Below are 15,260 nucleotides of genomic sequence, written 5' to 3' on the forward strand. Positions count from 1 at the left end.
AAGGACAGCTTTCTTTTTCCTCCTTCCACAAGTTAGATGAAAGCAAATAACTACTTCATTCCTCAGATTGCTCCCTGCAAGATCCAACTTTGCATGAAAATATTTATAAGAGATGAGAATTTTATTTGACTGCTTGCTTCTAAAGTTTCTGCAACATCCAGCTGGAGAGATAAGCAGGCAGCCCAATAAATGTCAAACAACTTTAAAACATTAGAAGAATGGCAAAAACTTCTGACTTTACTGTGTTTGGCTATCAAACAGCAAAGGATGAAAATGAGATGTGTCACAAAGTAGAGTAGTGCTCACACATTTCACAGATTGCTGTAGATATGTCTAGTTCAAGGGGGATCTGTAATCCCCAAAGGGGGAAAAAAAACCCCAAACTTTAAATCTATTTAGAATTTTTAGAAATTAATAAATTAGGTTTCATCCCACTCTCGCTATTGAAATAGTTCAGCTGAAAAAATGTAGACTTGGGGTAAAGACACCTGTCCTTTGAATTGCACATATACACAAGGATTTTTATTTGCAAACCACGCTCTATGAAACTGAATCTTGAATATGTTTCTCTCTTTAAAGCACAGAAACATTCAGACGGTAATGGAGCTAGCCAGGGGACAGCTTATTGAAAGCTCTAAATGATTAAGCCATTAAATTAGTAAAGCTCTCTAGCCCCAGACAGTCACTTCCAGCATGTGTCACTGGATTTGGGATGAGCTTATTAAGGAGGAAAGACATGGGAAACATGAGAAGTAAATTAGGTAATTGTTTTAAAAATATGAAAAATGTAGCAGTGCTGTTTATTTCTTTCTATACTGTAAGTTTAGCGCAAATTTAGACAGAGTCACAGATGACCTCAAGATCACAGATAGTGAGGTTGTATATATGTTAAATAAGCTCAATTTTTACACTGCTTATATACTCATTTAGGCAAAAACAGTTTCTTAAATTAGGATCAGAACACAGCCTAAGTTCTTCCACAGCAGTTAATTAGTACCTTCTTTTGATATATTCCCAGAGAGAAAGAAACTAAATAAATGAACAAGAAGCTTAATTCCTGTTACAGTCAATGACAAGTGATGAGCACCCTTAAAGTCTCATTCAGTCTGCCTAACCCAAGATTAGCTCTCTGGAGGTACCTCTCCTTCCCCTGAGAGTGAAAAGAGCCTAAAGTGGCTGACCGTGTCAGTCACAAAGAAAGAGACACCACAGAGAACCTCCTGTGGTGCAAGAGAAAGGTTACAAGACTCTTAAGATTTCTGATGCTCTCAACAGCTGTGACCATCCTTTTCTCTCTTGTATATTCAGACACTATCCCACTTGAAAAAAATAGGAAAAGTCAAGTAAAAGTACTATCCCCGCAGTTATTCTCACTATTCACAGCTGTTACTGGAAGAGAGCAGCTAACCTATATGAAGGCTGTATGTGGGAGGACCGTGAACTTGCAGACATTTCTGAAGGGAGCTTTAGTCCTGCAAGGGAAGGAATTCGCTGAATCGCCCACCAGCACAAGAGCAGCAACAATTTTTACGTGTAACCTTAGTTAACAAGAGCACCGTAACAGGTTATGGTACCTCCATTTAAAACTTTGACATAGAGCTCCCAGGGTCCACCCCACACATCTGCTTAAAAATAAGTGTGTGGGAGCCTGAAAACAATTTTACCCTTTTTAGCTTTCAAACAACTGGAAAATGTCACAACCATTGACACCACTTAGAAGGATTTGTTTTCTTCTCAGCCACTTAGGCACTGCCTCAGGTGAAGATGTGATTTTTCTTCAGATTGAACGGGGTCGACTCAGGCTCCAACTGATGAAGAAAATGTTGAAAATACTGGAACAACTTTGTATTGCAGGCGCTTCCATTGTAGTGTTCCAGGTATACACGAGAGAAAAGTCTGTAGGCCAGAGGAAGTAAATAAAGAAGATTCTCTAGCAGCAGCTGTGGGCATTAAAGGCCATATGCAGAATCAGTGATTAAGCAAACCAAAACCATATTAAAAGGATCACAGTATAGCAATGCATTAAATTAAAACTGAAAAACACTTCCAAGAAAAAAGAATGAGTTAAAAATACAAATCATTTCATGGTTTCTTTTCAGGTGGGAACTCCATGGAAATGCTTTCTGTGCATACAGAGTCGCCTGCAGGAAAGATTATAAAAAATAACCCATTTACATTGTAACAACCTGCTACGATTGGGTTTCTCATTTTAAATACTGTTTTGCTAAATGTTATGGAATAAGTATACACCTGAATAAACTCTAAGCAAATAGATGAGTACCTCAGTCCTGATCAAAAGCTTGAAGCATAGAAGTAAATGTTAAGGCAGATTTCACATATCAGAAGATCTACTGAGCTCAGTGTAACTATGGATATTTAAATTCCCCACTAGGTCAGAGTTTTAAAGATGCTGTTACAAACAATACAAGTAAGTGCTGCACACCTTGACTGCAGCAAAAGAGTAGAGTTTCCATCGCTGTCAATACAGCACCTTCCATGAATAATTCAGTCACTTGCAAACCATACAGTAAAAATAATTATAGAGAACTCCAGCTTCTCAGAAAAGGGAGGCTCTGTAATTCAGAAACCACTTTTTCCACTGAAATTAAATGGGAAAGTTAGAAATGCAAAATGAGAATGCTGGGCTAGGTTTTCACCCTCCTTGTTCCAATTACACTGCCTGTCTCAGGCCCTAATTAGCTAGCTGAAAATTTCCCTATATAGGCAAGATCTGAGCTTAGGCACTTCCTTCATCAGCTTTTCCCTCCTGTCAGCCTGTGAGCTGTCAGAGCCAGGCAGGGTAGTCCTACCATCTCCCTGAGAGTTCCCAGGTCTTGGGAAGACCCCAATCAACCAGTTGATAGAAAGACCAATACACAGATCCTCCCTGAAAGATTCATTATTTTCGGGCAAATAAAAAAAGCTGACGTGGCTGTAGATGCATCTGGTACCTTCACTTGTCCTGCAGCCTCCTGCACTACTGAACTGAGAGCACGGGAGCTGTGCAGAAATTTTGTCACAAATGGTAGAAGGTAGAGATGCAAATGTCCCTGGTTTACTTTCCTTCAGAGTCTTCCTCCTAAGTCAGGGCTGTTCTCTCACTTTCAGGCATGTCAGAGAGGCTTTTCCCTCAGACAGTACTCTTACAAGTTAGTTTAAGCAAAGGTTTTTAAGCAGACACCTTGAAATCTGAGACAAACTCCAATACTGGTCCCAGCTCAAGAGAAACAGGCTCCCTTGCCAATATTTCTCTCCCCATTTCCTTCTCCCACTTTGTCCTGCTTTCTCAATATTTGTAGAGGTACTGAATTGTGAGTTATAAAGTTTGAAGGAAAGGAAAAACCACAATCAAACCCACTGGCAGGTCATCAACTACAACCAGACTGGGTGAACAAACTACAAGCCAGGTATCATATTTACATTAGTGTACATACAGGTAATTCGGTGTGGTGCCATTCCTCCCTCATCACCCCACATGGGACAGATTGAAACAGACAGAAGTTTTGCCATTGCTTTCACTAGGGCCAGGATTTCATCTGGATAAAAATCCATGCTATAAAATTGTAAATCAACTGCACATCAAGGATGGAGTAGTTGTCACTATCACTGCAACTTTAAACAAGACACTTACTTTTAATATGGCTTGAATTGAAGCCAGGGAGCAATAGAGCTAAATCTGTGTGCAATGCTTTTCCACTTACTTTTTCTCAAGTAATATGTATCCAATTGAGCAACAATAACAAAGGAGAACCACACATGTACTCTTGCAAAACATACTTACAGCATTTAGTAATTTTCAATAGACAAATAAGAGGTGACAGATGGATTTGAGAAAGTTGGGTTGACAAGATTTACTCATGTGGAGGCAAAAATCAGGGCTGCTTTATGAAAAAAATCTGGAAATCAAGGAATTGTTAATGGAAACTTTCATTGGGCTTATTTGTTTATATTTAAAGGGTACTATAGCTGGTTCCATCTCGGTTTGTGCTGTTACCTCCCCGTGCAGAGGACAGCAAAAGAAAATACAAAACAATAAACAATACAAGAAATCCATCTGGAGTTAAGGTTGTATTTATTGTTTTAAACTTCGTACACTCAACTTGATCACCATCTTTCTGAGAACTCTGTGCTCAATAGGAGTTTCCTGAACAGAATCTGTGACCTGGTGACACAATATAGAGACTTAAAACCAACATCAGAATTGAAGTCAATGATATTAGAAAAAACACACACGAAAAAAAGGCAAGAACAAAGCCCCCTACACTCTTTAAGGGAAGATTCTTTTTCTTTTGATTTATCAACAATGACATTTCTTGTTACTCTACAGTAAGGACACAAAGTCTTTGGAAGGACACAAGAAGACGAGCTCAGTGGTTGAAGAGCTCAACTGAGCTTTCAGTTTTATGGCTGGTTTTACCACATTTAGGCTATGATCCAGCATTTAGTGACTTCAATGAACTTTGGATCAGGCTTTTAATCATATTAATTCCTTTTGACTGAAATAAGGACATGAGTATCATCTGAGCAAAACCTTTCCAATCCAGGCACAAAGATGAAAATGCTTGGAAACTTTATAAAGTACCGGGCAAAACCCAGAAGCTACTGAACAGGAGCTTCACCACAGATCTCAGGTGGACAAGCATTTCCTTACCGCTCTCCTCAAATTTCTTTTCTTTAATATGCCAGCAGAATCCAGGTGATGTAAACCAAATAACCAGCACTTTTTCACAATGAACAGAAAGAACCTTTTCAGATCACAGATGTGGCCTTAATGTATGCATTTCAACATTTTATCTGCCATTTCCCACCCATACCATGTGCTATAGGATGCTTCTAATCTTCTGCAAGACTGAACGATAAGAAGCTAAGAGGAAGTAAGAACAGGAGTTCACCAAAACTTCTGTCCAGCATCCAGGGAAATGGCAGAGCTAATACTAGGCCTTTGAAAGCAAGTGACCATAGGAAATCAAGGTTGGCAGGGATTTAACCCTTCATGACTCATTTTGCTAACTTTTAAAGCAAATGCCTGAGCTTTTTAACCATGTTTGACATCTAATTAGTCAAGACAAACAAGAAGTTAAAATACATCCTTGTTTTTCTTTTGAAATAAAGCACTGATGATTAGCTCCAAGGTACTTGTTTAGCCAAACAAGCATACATCTTTAAAAGAAAGCTCAACTACGGTCACAGAAAAGTGAAGTCACCTGGGTCACTCTTTTTACCTTGCATGTTTGGGTTTTTTTCCAATATTGTAAGTTTATTTTACTCAATGACATCTCTTCATGGAGATGACAAATGGGTAAGTAACTGAGTAGCTTCTTTTTCTACTTGCAAGCAGTTTAAATAGAGATGAATCACTTGGTATCACGTAGTCACATGGCAGTGAAGTATATCCAGAGAGATAAGTATTAGCATGTGAGGTATTCTGTCAGTGCCTAGAAGACGTATTTTCAATACCCACAGCACTTAAGGATGTTCCTACGCAAGGTGTTAACATTGATCTGTGCACTGAGCACTGTGCTGGAAGCAAAATTTGTCTGGAAAAGCACCAGCTGACGAGGCTTAGTCTTCCCTGACTAATAATGATATCCCCATACCTGGGGATCAATGCAGCAGCATTCTCCCATTGACCTGGCCAAGCATTTAACAGAACTTAACATTAAGCATGTGAGCAGACTGATCTGATTTTTAGAGTTACACGTTTGAAGTCAAATACATGAATCAAAGGCTACAGTGTGAATTCCTGTAAGTCTTCAACTTGCTTTGGATTAAGTGCACATTTACTGTCTTCACTAGATAGGAAACAGGGTTGCTCACCATTTGAACACATTTTTGTTGCACAATGACCCACCAATATGAAAGAGTTTTGTTGTTCAACTCGGTTTCCTGTTTTGCTCATATAGGACTGACCATACTGCAAAATTTGATATCTGATATTTTAAAAAATGAAAATGAGACTCTTTATCCCAGCAAGAGCAGAACTGGAAAACAACCAATCGGCGGGGTAGCAAAATATTTTTTAAAGGGTCCACAGATACAGCACCAGCAGGGTGGAAAAAAAAAAACTAAGAGAGAAAAGAGACAAGAAAAAAAGAAAATCACCATCAGTCACATTTGGCAACTCTTTGAAATTAGTTTCTGTGCATTTAGCCAATATGAGCAGGGGTAGCAGACTTGAGTCATAGATAAACTTTAAAAGGGTGAAAAAAAACCCAAACCATAATTAATTAGCCATTAAACCCCTTTACAGGATGTTTTTATAGAATTTATGCTTCTGTATACTAATCTGAGTTTCAGTATGATTGTAGAAGTTTGGAAGCAATTAAGAGTTTTTTATTGAGTTTTCTGGCATGACATGTAGTTATTATAGAAGCTTTCTTTAGACTCCATTACTCAAAAAAGTCAATTTTGTGTTAAATATTTTTTTTCTCATTAACAGACTCTGAACCCCTTAAACTGTTCTTTTCATTCATATATTTTCAAGTTTAAATACACACAAATATGCACATATGTCTTCTTTAAGAAACCCGGCACATGCATTTATTTCACACAAAGCATCCAAGTTTTGCAGGTGCTTAATTCTTTATTTCATCTGGAGTGTGAAATGACGCCTGCCCTGTATCAGAGAGGACTTTTCCCCCTCTCATTTGCAGCACGAGAAAGATGAAAAAAGAAGGAAAACGTATTTCTACTGGCAAGAGATGTACTGACACTATGCTGTAAACTGAGATTGACATCTATGACCAGGCATGCACACACATGTTCTCTTTTTCCCTCTATAAAAGCAATGTGTCATTTTTCTTCTCTCCTTTCAGAACCGTAGCTGCAGCTCCTTCTCTCAGCCATCAGTAATCTAAGAATTATGAGCAGGCAGCTCTTCAGAGACCTGTGTATGTACCTAGGTGTACAGCTCTCCATTAAAAAAAAAAAAAAATACAGCTCTTGCATTTTAAACTTCTTTCCCAGTTGTACATTCTCCAGATTTAATGAATTGTTCTGAAAATGTACTTAGAGTGGAACTATGCTGATAAAGAGGAGAGCCTGTCTACTTCACTGTTCTCCTTTAATATTGGCACTATTATACAAAAGTTAATTACTGACAACTGCAGCGTGAGTGGCATTACACAATTTCAAACATAAACGTAATCTCACAGCTCTCTTTCTTCAGTTACACCTTCCCTGTGATCTCCAATGACACACATCAGACTACACCGAAAACAACACTGGTTCAAATAAATCGCACTGCATTAAACATCCATAGGCAGCATTTTCTGGTGCCTAGCAGTCCTCTCCTCCTTTTCTGGACTGATCTGTTCCTTTCAGTTTATAGTTTCTTGGCAAACCCACCATCTACTGCTTATGTTAGGCATCTGATTGTCAGATTTGTACAAACTGAATATTCATGACTTGAAAATTAACCACTTCATGCCTAAAATATAAAATGAAAAAAAAAAAATATATAAATCTTTATCCATTCCATGATGTTTAAAGCAGATCTAGAATTGTGGCTGCACTGCACGCCCAGCACGGGGGAGGTGAGCTGGGTGGCCAAACGCGACTCATCGTCTTGAGGAGTAAAGTCCGGTGAAATAGCACAAGACTGAAAAAATGCTCTAACAGGGATCAGCACGATCCGGAGTCCTCGTCTGCAATCGCAACTAACTCTTCTTTGTCTGGGTTTAAACTGCCTGGTACCGACCGCAGCACGAAGGGGCTTTTCAAGAAAATGTTTTCAGGAATTTCTTCCAATGTCAGTTTCCCCTTTGCAAGATAAGGAAAAGCAGTGAGGAAGGTGAGGAGGGAGGGAGCGACGGGGCAAGGAGAAAAGAGGTTCGGAGGAAAACCGAGAATAAGAGAGAACAACAGACTTACCTTTATACGATAATTTGAGCCTTGGCACATTATTCTTCACATGCTGGCAGTTGACTCTTCCTGCTAGTAATACTCCCAAGGAAAGCAAGGCAATCCCCCTGAGCCAGCCCATGCTGCAGCAGCCACTGTAGGGTCCCCGCCAGCCGCAGCCGTGGCGCTCCCCGTCCTGCCGGGCGCCGCCGGGGAACTTCAGGCAACCTGGGGAGCGGAGGTAACAGGTGATGGGGGTGGGCTCCGCTCCGCGCCCGCCGCGCCCCGACGCCGCTGCTGCCGCTGCCGCCGCTGCCGCCCCGGCCCCCCGCTCGCCGCCGCCGCCGGGGCAACTTCAAGCCCCTCTCACGCACACGCCGCGGGCCGGAAAGGGAGGCAGCCCCCGGGCGCGAGCGGCGTGCGGCGGGGGGGCGGCATGGTGCGGGCGGCGGCGGCGGCGCGGGCCGGGGGCAGGGGCCGGGGCCGGGCCGGGCCGGGCCGGGGCGGGCCCCGCTCCGCTCCCCGCGCGGCGGGCGGGTCCCGGCGGCGGGGGCGGCCCCGCGCTCCCCGCGCTCCGCCGGGCGCGGGCGACACCGGCGCTGCCCGCGCTCCCGGAGCGCCTGACAATGGGAGCGCCGGCAGGCGCGACCCCCCCAACCCCCCTTCCCCGGCTGTCACAGCACATGCAAAGAGCTACAGGGGAAAAAAAAAAAAAAAAAAAAAAAAAAAAAAGGAAAAAAAGAAGCACATCGCGGCAGAGATGAGAGAAGAGAAACCTCCGCTCCGCCGCGCTTGGGGAAGGCACGGAGCTAGACATTTCACCAGCTGTTTCATGTCATTGTCCAGGTTGTTCGGTTTGGTTTTGCTTGGTTTGGGTTATGTGGGGTTTGTTTGGTTGGATGTTCGGGGTTTTGGGTTTTTTTTAAACCATTTTACAGTTCTTATCAAAAGATGCACGTCCCACTTTAAAAACAACAACAGCACAACACAGCCCACGACGTTGCCACCCACTTAAATAACAGCTCCTGCCCATAGCGTAATCCTCTTCGGATTGTTCCCAGTTAAAAACAAGTAACAAAATCTCCCATCAGCATAACTTTACCACTGAAGCTTTTAAAGCCTTGTTAGGGAAGGTTCCTCTAACCTCCCTCCCTCCCCACCTCCAGCACTACTCCAAGACAAGAAATTCCTAGTAAAGCCCACTTCAACAATCAGTTCAAGACATGGACAGGTCTATAGGGGCTCATAAATTACACACGACTATTCTCTGAAGTGTTCTTATAAGTTGAAAATGTTCCAAACCTTCCAATTTCTAGGACTGTGTGATTTTTGTAATATAGTTTTGTGCAATTTAACTAGATAAAGATTTTTTGTTTGTTTGTTTAGACAAAAGGACACACAAAATCCCCAGAGGTCTTTAAGGAGGTGTAAATACAAACGTATAAACAAACTCAAGCTCTCCCCTCCCACATATCTGAGCAAACCCCTTCTAGTCAGTGGTGGTTTATTAAAATCTCCATGCTGTGCTGAATATCAATGCAATGTGTATTTTGGAATGTAATGTCTTACACAGATATGTACCCTGTGTTACATTCCTAATGCAGTATTGACAGAAACAGTGGCAATCGACTTTTCTAAAACATTGGCATCATCAAAGCGTGATGATCCCTCTGTATTTCATTCTTCGGTTTTCCAGAGCATGGGAGTGCTTTATGGTGACACAGTCTATGGCATTTCAGTGGGCGTCTCTTCCTTCCTTTTACCACTATTTATTGTGGTTTAAAAAACAATTATCTAGTTCCACTGATGGTGACCACACTACATGCTGAATTACACAAACAGAGCATCTCTCTTCTGTGTTCAGACCTAGCTGCTAAACCATCACTTAGGAAATAGTTTTCAATTTAGAAGTGAAGTTCATAGTTGAAAAAGCGGGTGTCAGTATAGTTCTAATTAAAATGTAAAGACTTGTGCAGAACAAGGCTTGGTACTATGGTAAAATTCTGTCATTGCTGCTTTCATTGCTTGATATTCACACACCAGTGGAAAAGAAGGGGCTTTTCCCCTCTCCTTTTTAACAAATTCTTCTGCTTCCTGAGCTTAATTCATTAATCCTGTGGCATTGTATCTGCCAGATTCAGCAATTCTATTGATCAGCAGCATTGTTAAGAAAAGAAAAGAAAAAAATAATGTTGATTTTGGTCATTCCCACATTTGTTATCCTGAGCATTTTCATGCTCCAGGCAGTGGATTAGAGCTCCAAAATGACAAGAGACGCCTGTCTGTTTTCCATGGATTACTTGCTACAGACATTCACTCTGCAAAGGAATTCGTGTCACTTTGAGATTATTTGGAGAATTGGCCTAATGAATTATCCTTTTGTATTGAGCAAACAATTAGAAACAAAACACAAAAGATGCACCATATTCAGGACTTTATAAAGCACATCATTTTACAATGAAGTTATTACACTCAATTTACTTCTAGTTGCATAAAGAAGGCACAGATACTTATTTTTTTTCTTATAAGAAGATAACACAAAGCTAAAAACCTATCTTTCTCGTGTCAAATGAAAGTGTAACATTCCAGACTATTTTACATCAATCAAATAAACAAACCACATCCTCAGTCAATATATATTTTCCTCAGAAAATGTATGGATTAGATATAATGAACACTAGCTTATCCAAGATTACATCTGAGAAATATAATACAGCATTATTTAAGGAGAGATAACAGAGACTTTCTACATCCTTCATGTGAGAGACCACTCACTTTTTGCCTTCCTCTGTGGGATATGATAGCCCAAAGACATAGAAAAGGGTAAAACCTGATCCTTCTACTATTTAGCTCTAAGTAGTGCTAATCAACTAGTCAGGAGAGCATATGCTGCACCCCCTTATAAGGAGAGGGGCAATGGCAGCACTTCAGTGGTGCTTGAAGAGGCTTTATATCTCACAGGCACCCATTGCCATATGGTGCTTCTGCCAAGGCGAAACTGGGCTCTGCTTGGAAGGAATGACTTGGCCAACGCTCTTACAGCCAGTGCCAGAAACGTCAACTCTGGGAATTTAGGGTGGGCAACAACTCACTCTCAAATAACAATCTATTCACCTTTTTTCTTTGGTCTTTTAAAAGAGATCTAGCTGCTGAATTTAGAGAGAGGCAAAAAAGTAAAATCCAAACTTTCTCAGTTCTTCAGATAATACCCTTAGTCCCTGAAGAAATGAAGACCTCTGTTATTACCTTAATGAATTTTTCTATTATTGGGAAGCAAGTTCAAAAGGAATAATAGTACTTCTACATGTTTTCCCATATTTGTTGCAGATTTTATTTTCTGTAATGGTATTTATAAGACATTCTATATAGTGTTTTATGTTTCAAACCCCAGATAGGCCCTTGTGAGCTCTGTTTAACATTTCTGCTCTCATGCTGTGTTGCATTATGATTTGTAGGTTTTTTATGCCACCTTCCAATATGTGCAGCAACTTCACATTGATAGATCTCACAAAAAGTTATACTTGGATGGTTCTGGGCTTTCACTGTTGACCATCCAAGCAGAATTACTCTAACAATCACCTACAATTTGGCATCGTTTGGTGCTTCTCATTACTCAGAAATAGTGTTACTTGACTCATGATTACTTCAAACCTTGCTGCTCGCTGTGAATTTTATGCTTAGAAGCTCTTGAAAGCTTAACTGCTCTAAGAAAGTCATTAGTGTGCTTTAGAAATGTACTTCTGTTTTTAGGATTGTTTCCTGTGGTGTGGATGAGTCATTACTTGTTTATATGGATGTGATCAGGTCCTTCTCAAAACTACGCAGGAATTACCAGAATCCGGTTTTGACACTTGATACTAATCAAGTAATCTTTGCGACAAAGATTTCTTGGGTCGAGTGTGCAATTTCTGTCTAAAATCAGAGAAAAAACCCAAACCTTTTCATTCTGCATCTGATTGCTAACAACCTCTTTAGAGAGCACACTCATGCAGGAAATGTGAAATCTTAACTCAGATACACTCCCGGCTATTTTTATCTACAGCAGGTGAATTGCTTGATAAGCAGATTGTTTACAGTTCTGCAAAGGGTCCCTCTGAAATTCTCCAGCTGTAAATATAGTAATTCTCTGAAAGTACTTTCAAATAACTGAATCATTATTGGTCCAAAAGGAGGCTTAGACTAGAAAACAATCTGAAGTGCATTTTTCATTTGATGCGTGAGAGACCCAGAATTCAGTGTCACAACCTAACGACTTCAGAAGCAAAATCTCCTGTAAGAATATCCAGACATCATCTACCACGTTTTACCCTTATGTCACAGGCTGCCGCTCTCTCATGTGGGATGCTACAAACTTATTGTGGGAACATGCTAGAAACATGGTGAACAAGAATGTTTAGAAATAATCCTTTTGGGCATATGAAAGGGGTTGTTTTTCACACAGTTTCAGTGCATGCACCTGCTAATGGAGTAAAAAGAATCATCAAGTGGCGCTGTGGAAAAGCAGCAATGCAGAGGAACTTTGGATGTTGGCCTTTCTTCTAAAGGAAACATGTCATGAAGTACTACCTCTGAAGTTCAAGTCCTTTGCCTATATAAGACAGGAATCTAGACCTGGAATCTATTTAACATGAAGCTTATCTCTGACACAGTTGGTCTCTTTCTCTCGTGGAAGAAAAAAAAAAAAAAAACAAAAAGGAGGAAACCTATAAAAGGCCTATACAGGGAAGAAAAATGCTTCTGATAGCCAGACCTGCTGAACTGGATATCAGCTATTATTTTTACAGTGTTGATGATTATCGCATTATCTTGAGCAGTTATAAGTATCTGTTTCCACCTGTTTTTTTAGGTGATTTAAAATTCTCTTGAATGGCACTTTTTGAGTTCTGAAGCAATCACAGAGCAAAGTTATTTAAACATGCATCGGCAAAAAGAGATGTGCAGGTGTAGAGCTTAAAATTTTGTGAAATTGGAGTTGCCAAAATCACAGGCTTGCATTTAGATCTGGAAATATTTTTACTTTTGGAAGTCTAGACATGTCTTTTCCCAGCTTTCCCTTGGGCTATGTTGCATTTGGTAGCCTTATTCAAATCTCCTCAATCTACATAAATCTGTAACATTTCTTATTATTGAATGTGATTGGGTTGCTAACCACACCAGTCAGTGTCTGTGTTCTCTCAATAACACTGCATCTTGCCATCCTGTCACAATCAACTTTTCCTTCATTTCTCAGGACTAATGAGACTGTACTCTGTGTGATGCTAGTACTTTTGGCAGCATAATGGGATCTGTATCAGTATGATGTGTTTTATTCACAATGCATTCAGGTCTATTAAACACCTCATTAAATTCTTCAAAAAATTTCTTTGCATCCTGTTCTGTAGACAGGTTATATGCCTGTCTGAACAGCAACATTTTCAGATTGCTCTTCAAACCTAAACAATTTTTTTCCATTCCCTTGGCCTCTGCTGCCTGATGTTCATCTCAGACACAGATGTGCAGCACCTGTGATGTCCAGAGCCATGGTAAGAAACCCACCTTAACAGCTCAGTGCCAGGCATGTGACTTTAATATGAGTTACAAAACGTTTATTTTTGCCAATTCCTGGTATGGGTCAGTAGCTTCTGTTTTCAATGGATTAACTCCAGGGTACTCATGCAAATTGAACAAAACTTCCAAGTCTTTTAACTTCCAAGCACAGAGACTTCTGTCCCTCTAATTGCTTATGTTTATTGGCTGTTGAGCCTTCACTGAGGAAATACTGGACATATGTTTTTTTTACAGGAGATGAGGGAAATGCAAAAAAATATTTGATGTTCTAATTCTTCAGGAAAAAAAAAAGCCAATTCAAGAAAAATCAAGGGGAAGGGAAAAGGGAAAGGGAAAACCAAAGAAACAGCAGCTTGCTGGGGGAAGTCTAATCAAGCGGAAGGTCTCCTCCCAAATGAGCAGCTGCAGAATCACTTGCTCATCTATCCCAAGAGATTTAATGGTTGGTGGATCTCTGAAAAGACAGATTATAAACCAGTTCTGTCCTTTTCTCCACTGCTGGCTATAGAGACAACTTGCAAGGTGTATTACACACAAATGTGTTACACATTCAGCTACCTTGGCCGTCAAATCCAATTTTGGCTTTTATCACCCACTTTTTTCCAAATTGGAACAACTGACAATACATAACATCTTTTCCTGCACAAAACCCAACAAACTACTATGATCAAGAAAACAAGACATAAATAAGGTGAGGATTTTCTGCTTGTCTTTGAAAGTTGTCTTCTGTTCTGATTTGCATCCTTAGGCCCCTGTATACCTTTCAAGGTGTGATCCTGAGGGGTTTCCTCAAGGCCGCACACTGAGACGTTAACTTGACGAGAAATTGATCCCGCATTTCTCACGTACTATACCAACAGCCACATCCTTACCTCGTCATTTGTCATAGGATGCAAGTCATTCCTGTCAACCCTAAAAGTCCCTCCTTATCACTCCGTATACAGAAAATCCCCAGTTCTATTGTATCTGGGATCCATCATGGCCAACCTTTTGGCCCTATGTAATTTTGCTTAGCTACATTTAGTGCCAACTGTCAAGGGCTTGAAAGACACAACACTATCTTTTGTGCCTCCCATTCATCACAGGCTTTTAAATAGTCCAGGTGAATTGCAGCTAACCACAAACTGCAAGCGTGTGCAGCATCTGCTAAGATCATCATTATTTTCTGAACATTTCTTCTCTGTTTTTTTTTCTTCTTGTGCTGACTGGTTCGTTAGTATGTGACAAAAATTCAAACCCAACAAAAATGTAACCACCAACTGTCATCTTCATATATATTCCCTATTTGATTTTCTAGACTAGAAAACTTTTTCATGAGGATGCTTTTTTTCATAGACAAATTGCAAGTCAGATTCTGTTGAATAGAGCCTGTGGGTGCAAATTGTATTTGGAAGATCGAACAATATCACACAAACATAGCAGCTAAAGAGTCAGTTTATGGCTTCTGATTCCAAAACTGATAGGTATTTAATCACTGCTCAGATAGCCTGTGGAAACTGGGAATGGTAAGTAAACTGTGATAACTTAGGAAAACTTGGTTGAACTTTCAATAATTTGACCTCTGGGATTGCTTTTAGAGTCAGCAATATGTACAAATGTGTGCTAGAAGAGGAGAGAGGGGAATTCAAAGAAAAACAAGCTCTAGGAAAGCATTAACTAACTCTCTTTCCCTCTCTGAATCCCCAGTGAATAGGGATTTCAGCAGGGGAGGGGAACTTTATCCCTCCTCTAGATTGCATTTGTAACTGTTTCAGAAAATCTTTACACTACATTATTTTTCTATTTGCTTTTCTGACATCAGATTCCATGATATTTTAGGCAGGTAAATATAGACATTGGAAAGAAAGACTCCTCTCTCCTGAAGTGTTGAA

The 15,260-nt window shown here is 40.3% G+C and overlaps 1 protein-coding gene across 1 annotated transcript in view; it reads right to left on the reverse strand.

Moving 5' to 3' along the window:
* Positions 1-8,101, reverse strand: part of SEMA3A (semaphorin 3A) — a 172,452-nt gene extending 164,351 nt beyond the window's left edge. The window contains exon 1 of the mRNA XM_053942375.1: positions 7,873-8,101. Coding sequence (XP_053798350.1) covers positions 7,873-7,984 — 112 coding nt within the window. The 5' untranslated portion in view covers positions 7,985-8,101. The remainder of the gene's footprint in view (positions 1-7,872) is intronic.
* Positions 8,102-15,260: the final 7,159 nt, after the last annotated feature.

Source organism: Vidua chalybeata, chromosome 5 (assembly GCF_026979565.1).
Source record: "Vidua chalybeata isolate OUT-0048 chromosome 5, bVidCha1 merged haplotype, whole genome shotgun sequence".
Classification (NCBI taxonomy): domain Eukaryota; kingdom Metazoa; phylum Chordata; class Aves; order Passeriformes; family Viduidae; genus Vidua; species Vidua chalybeata.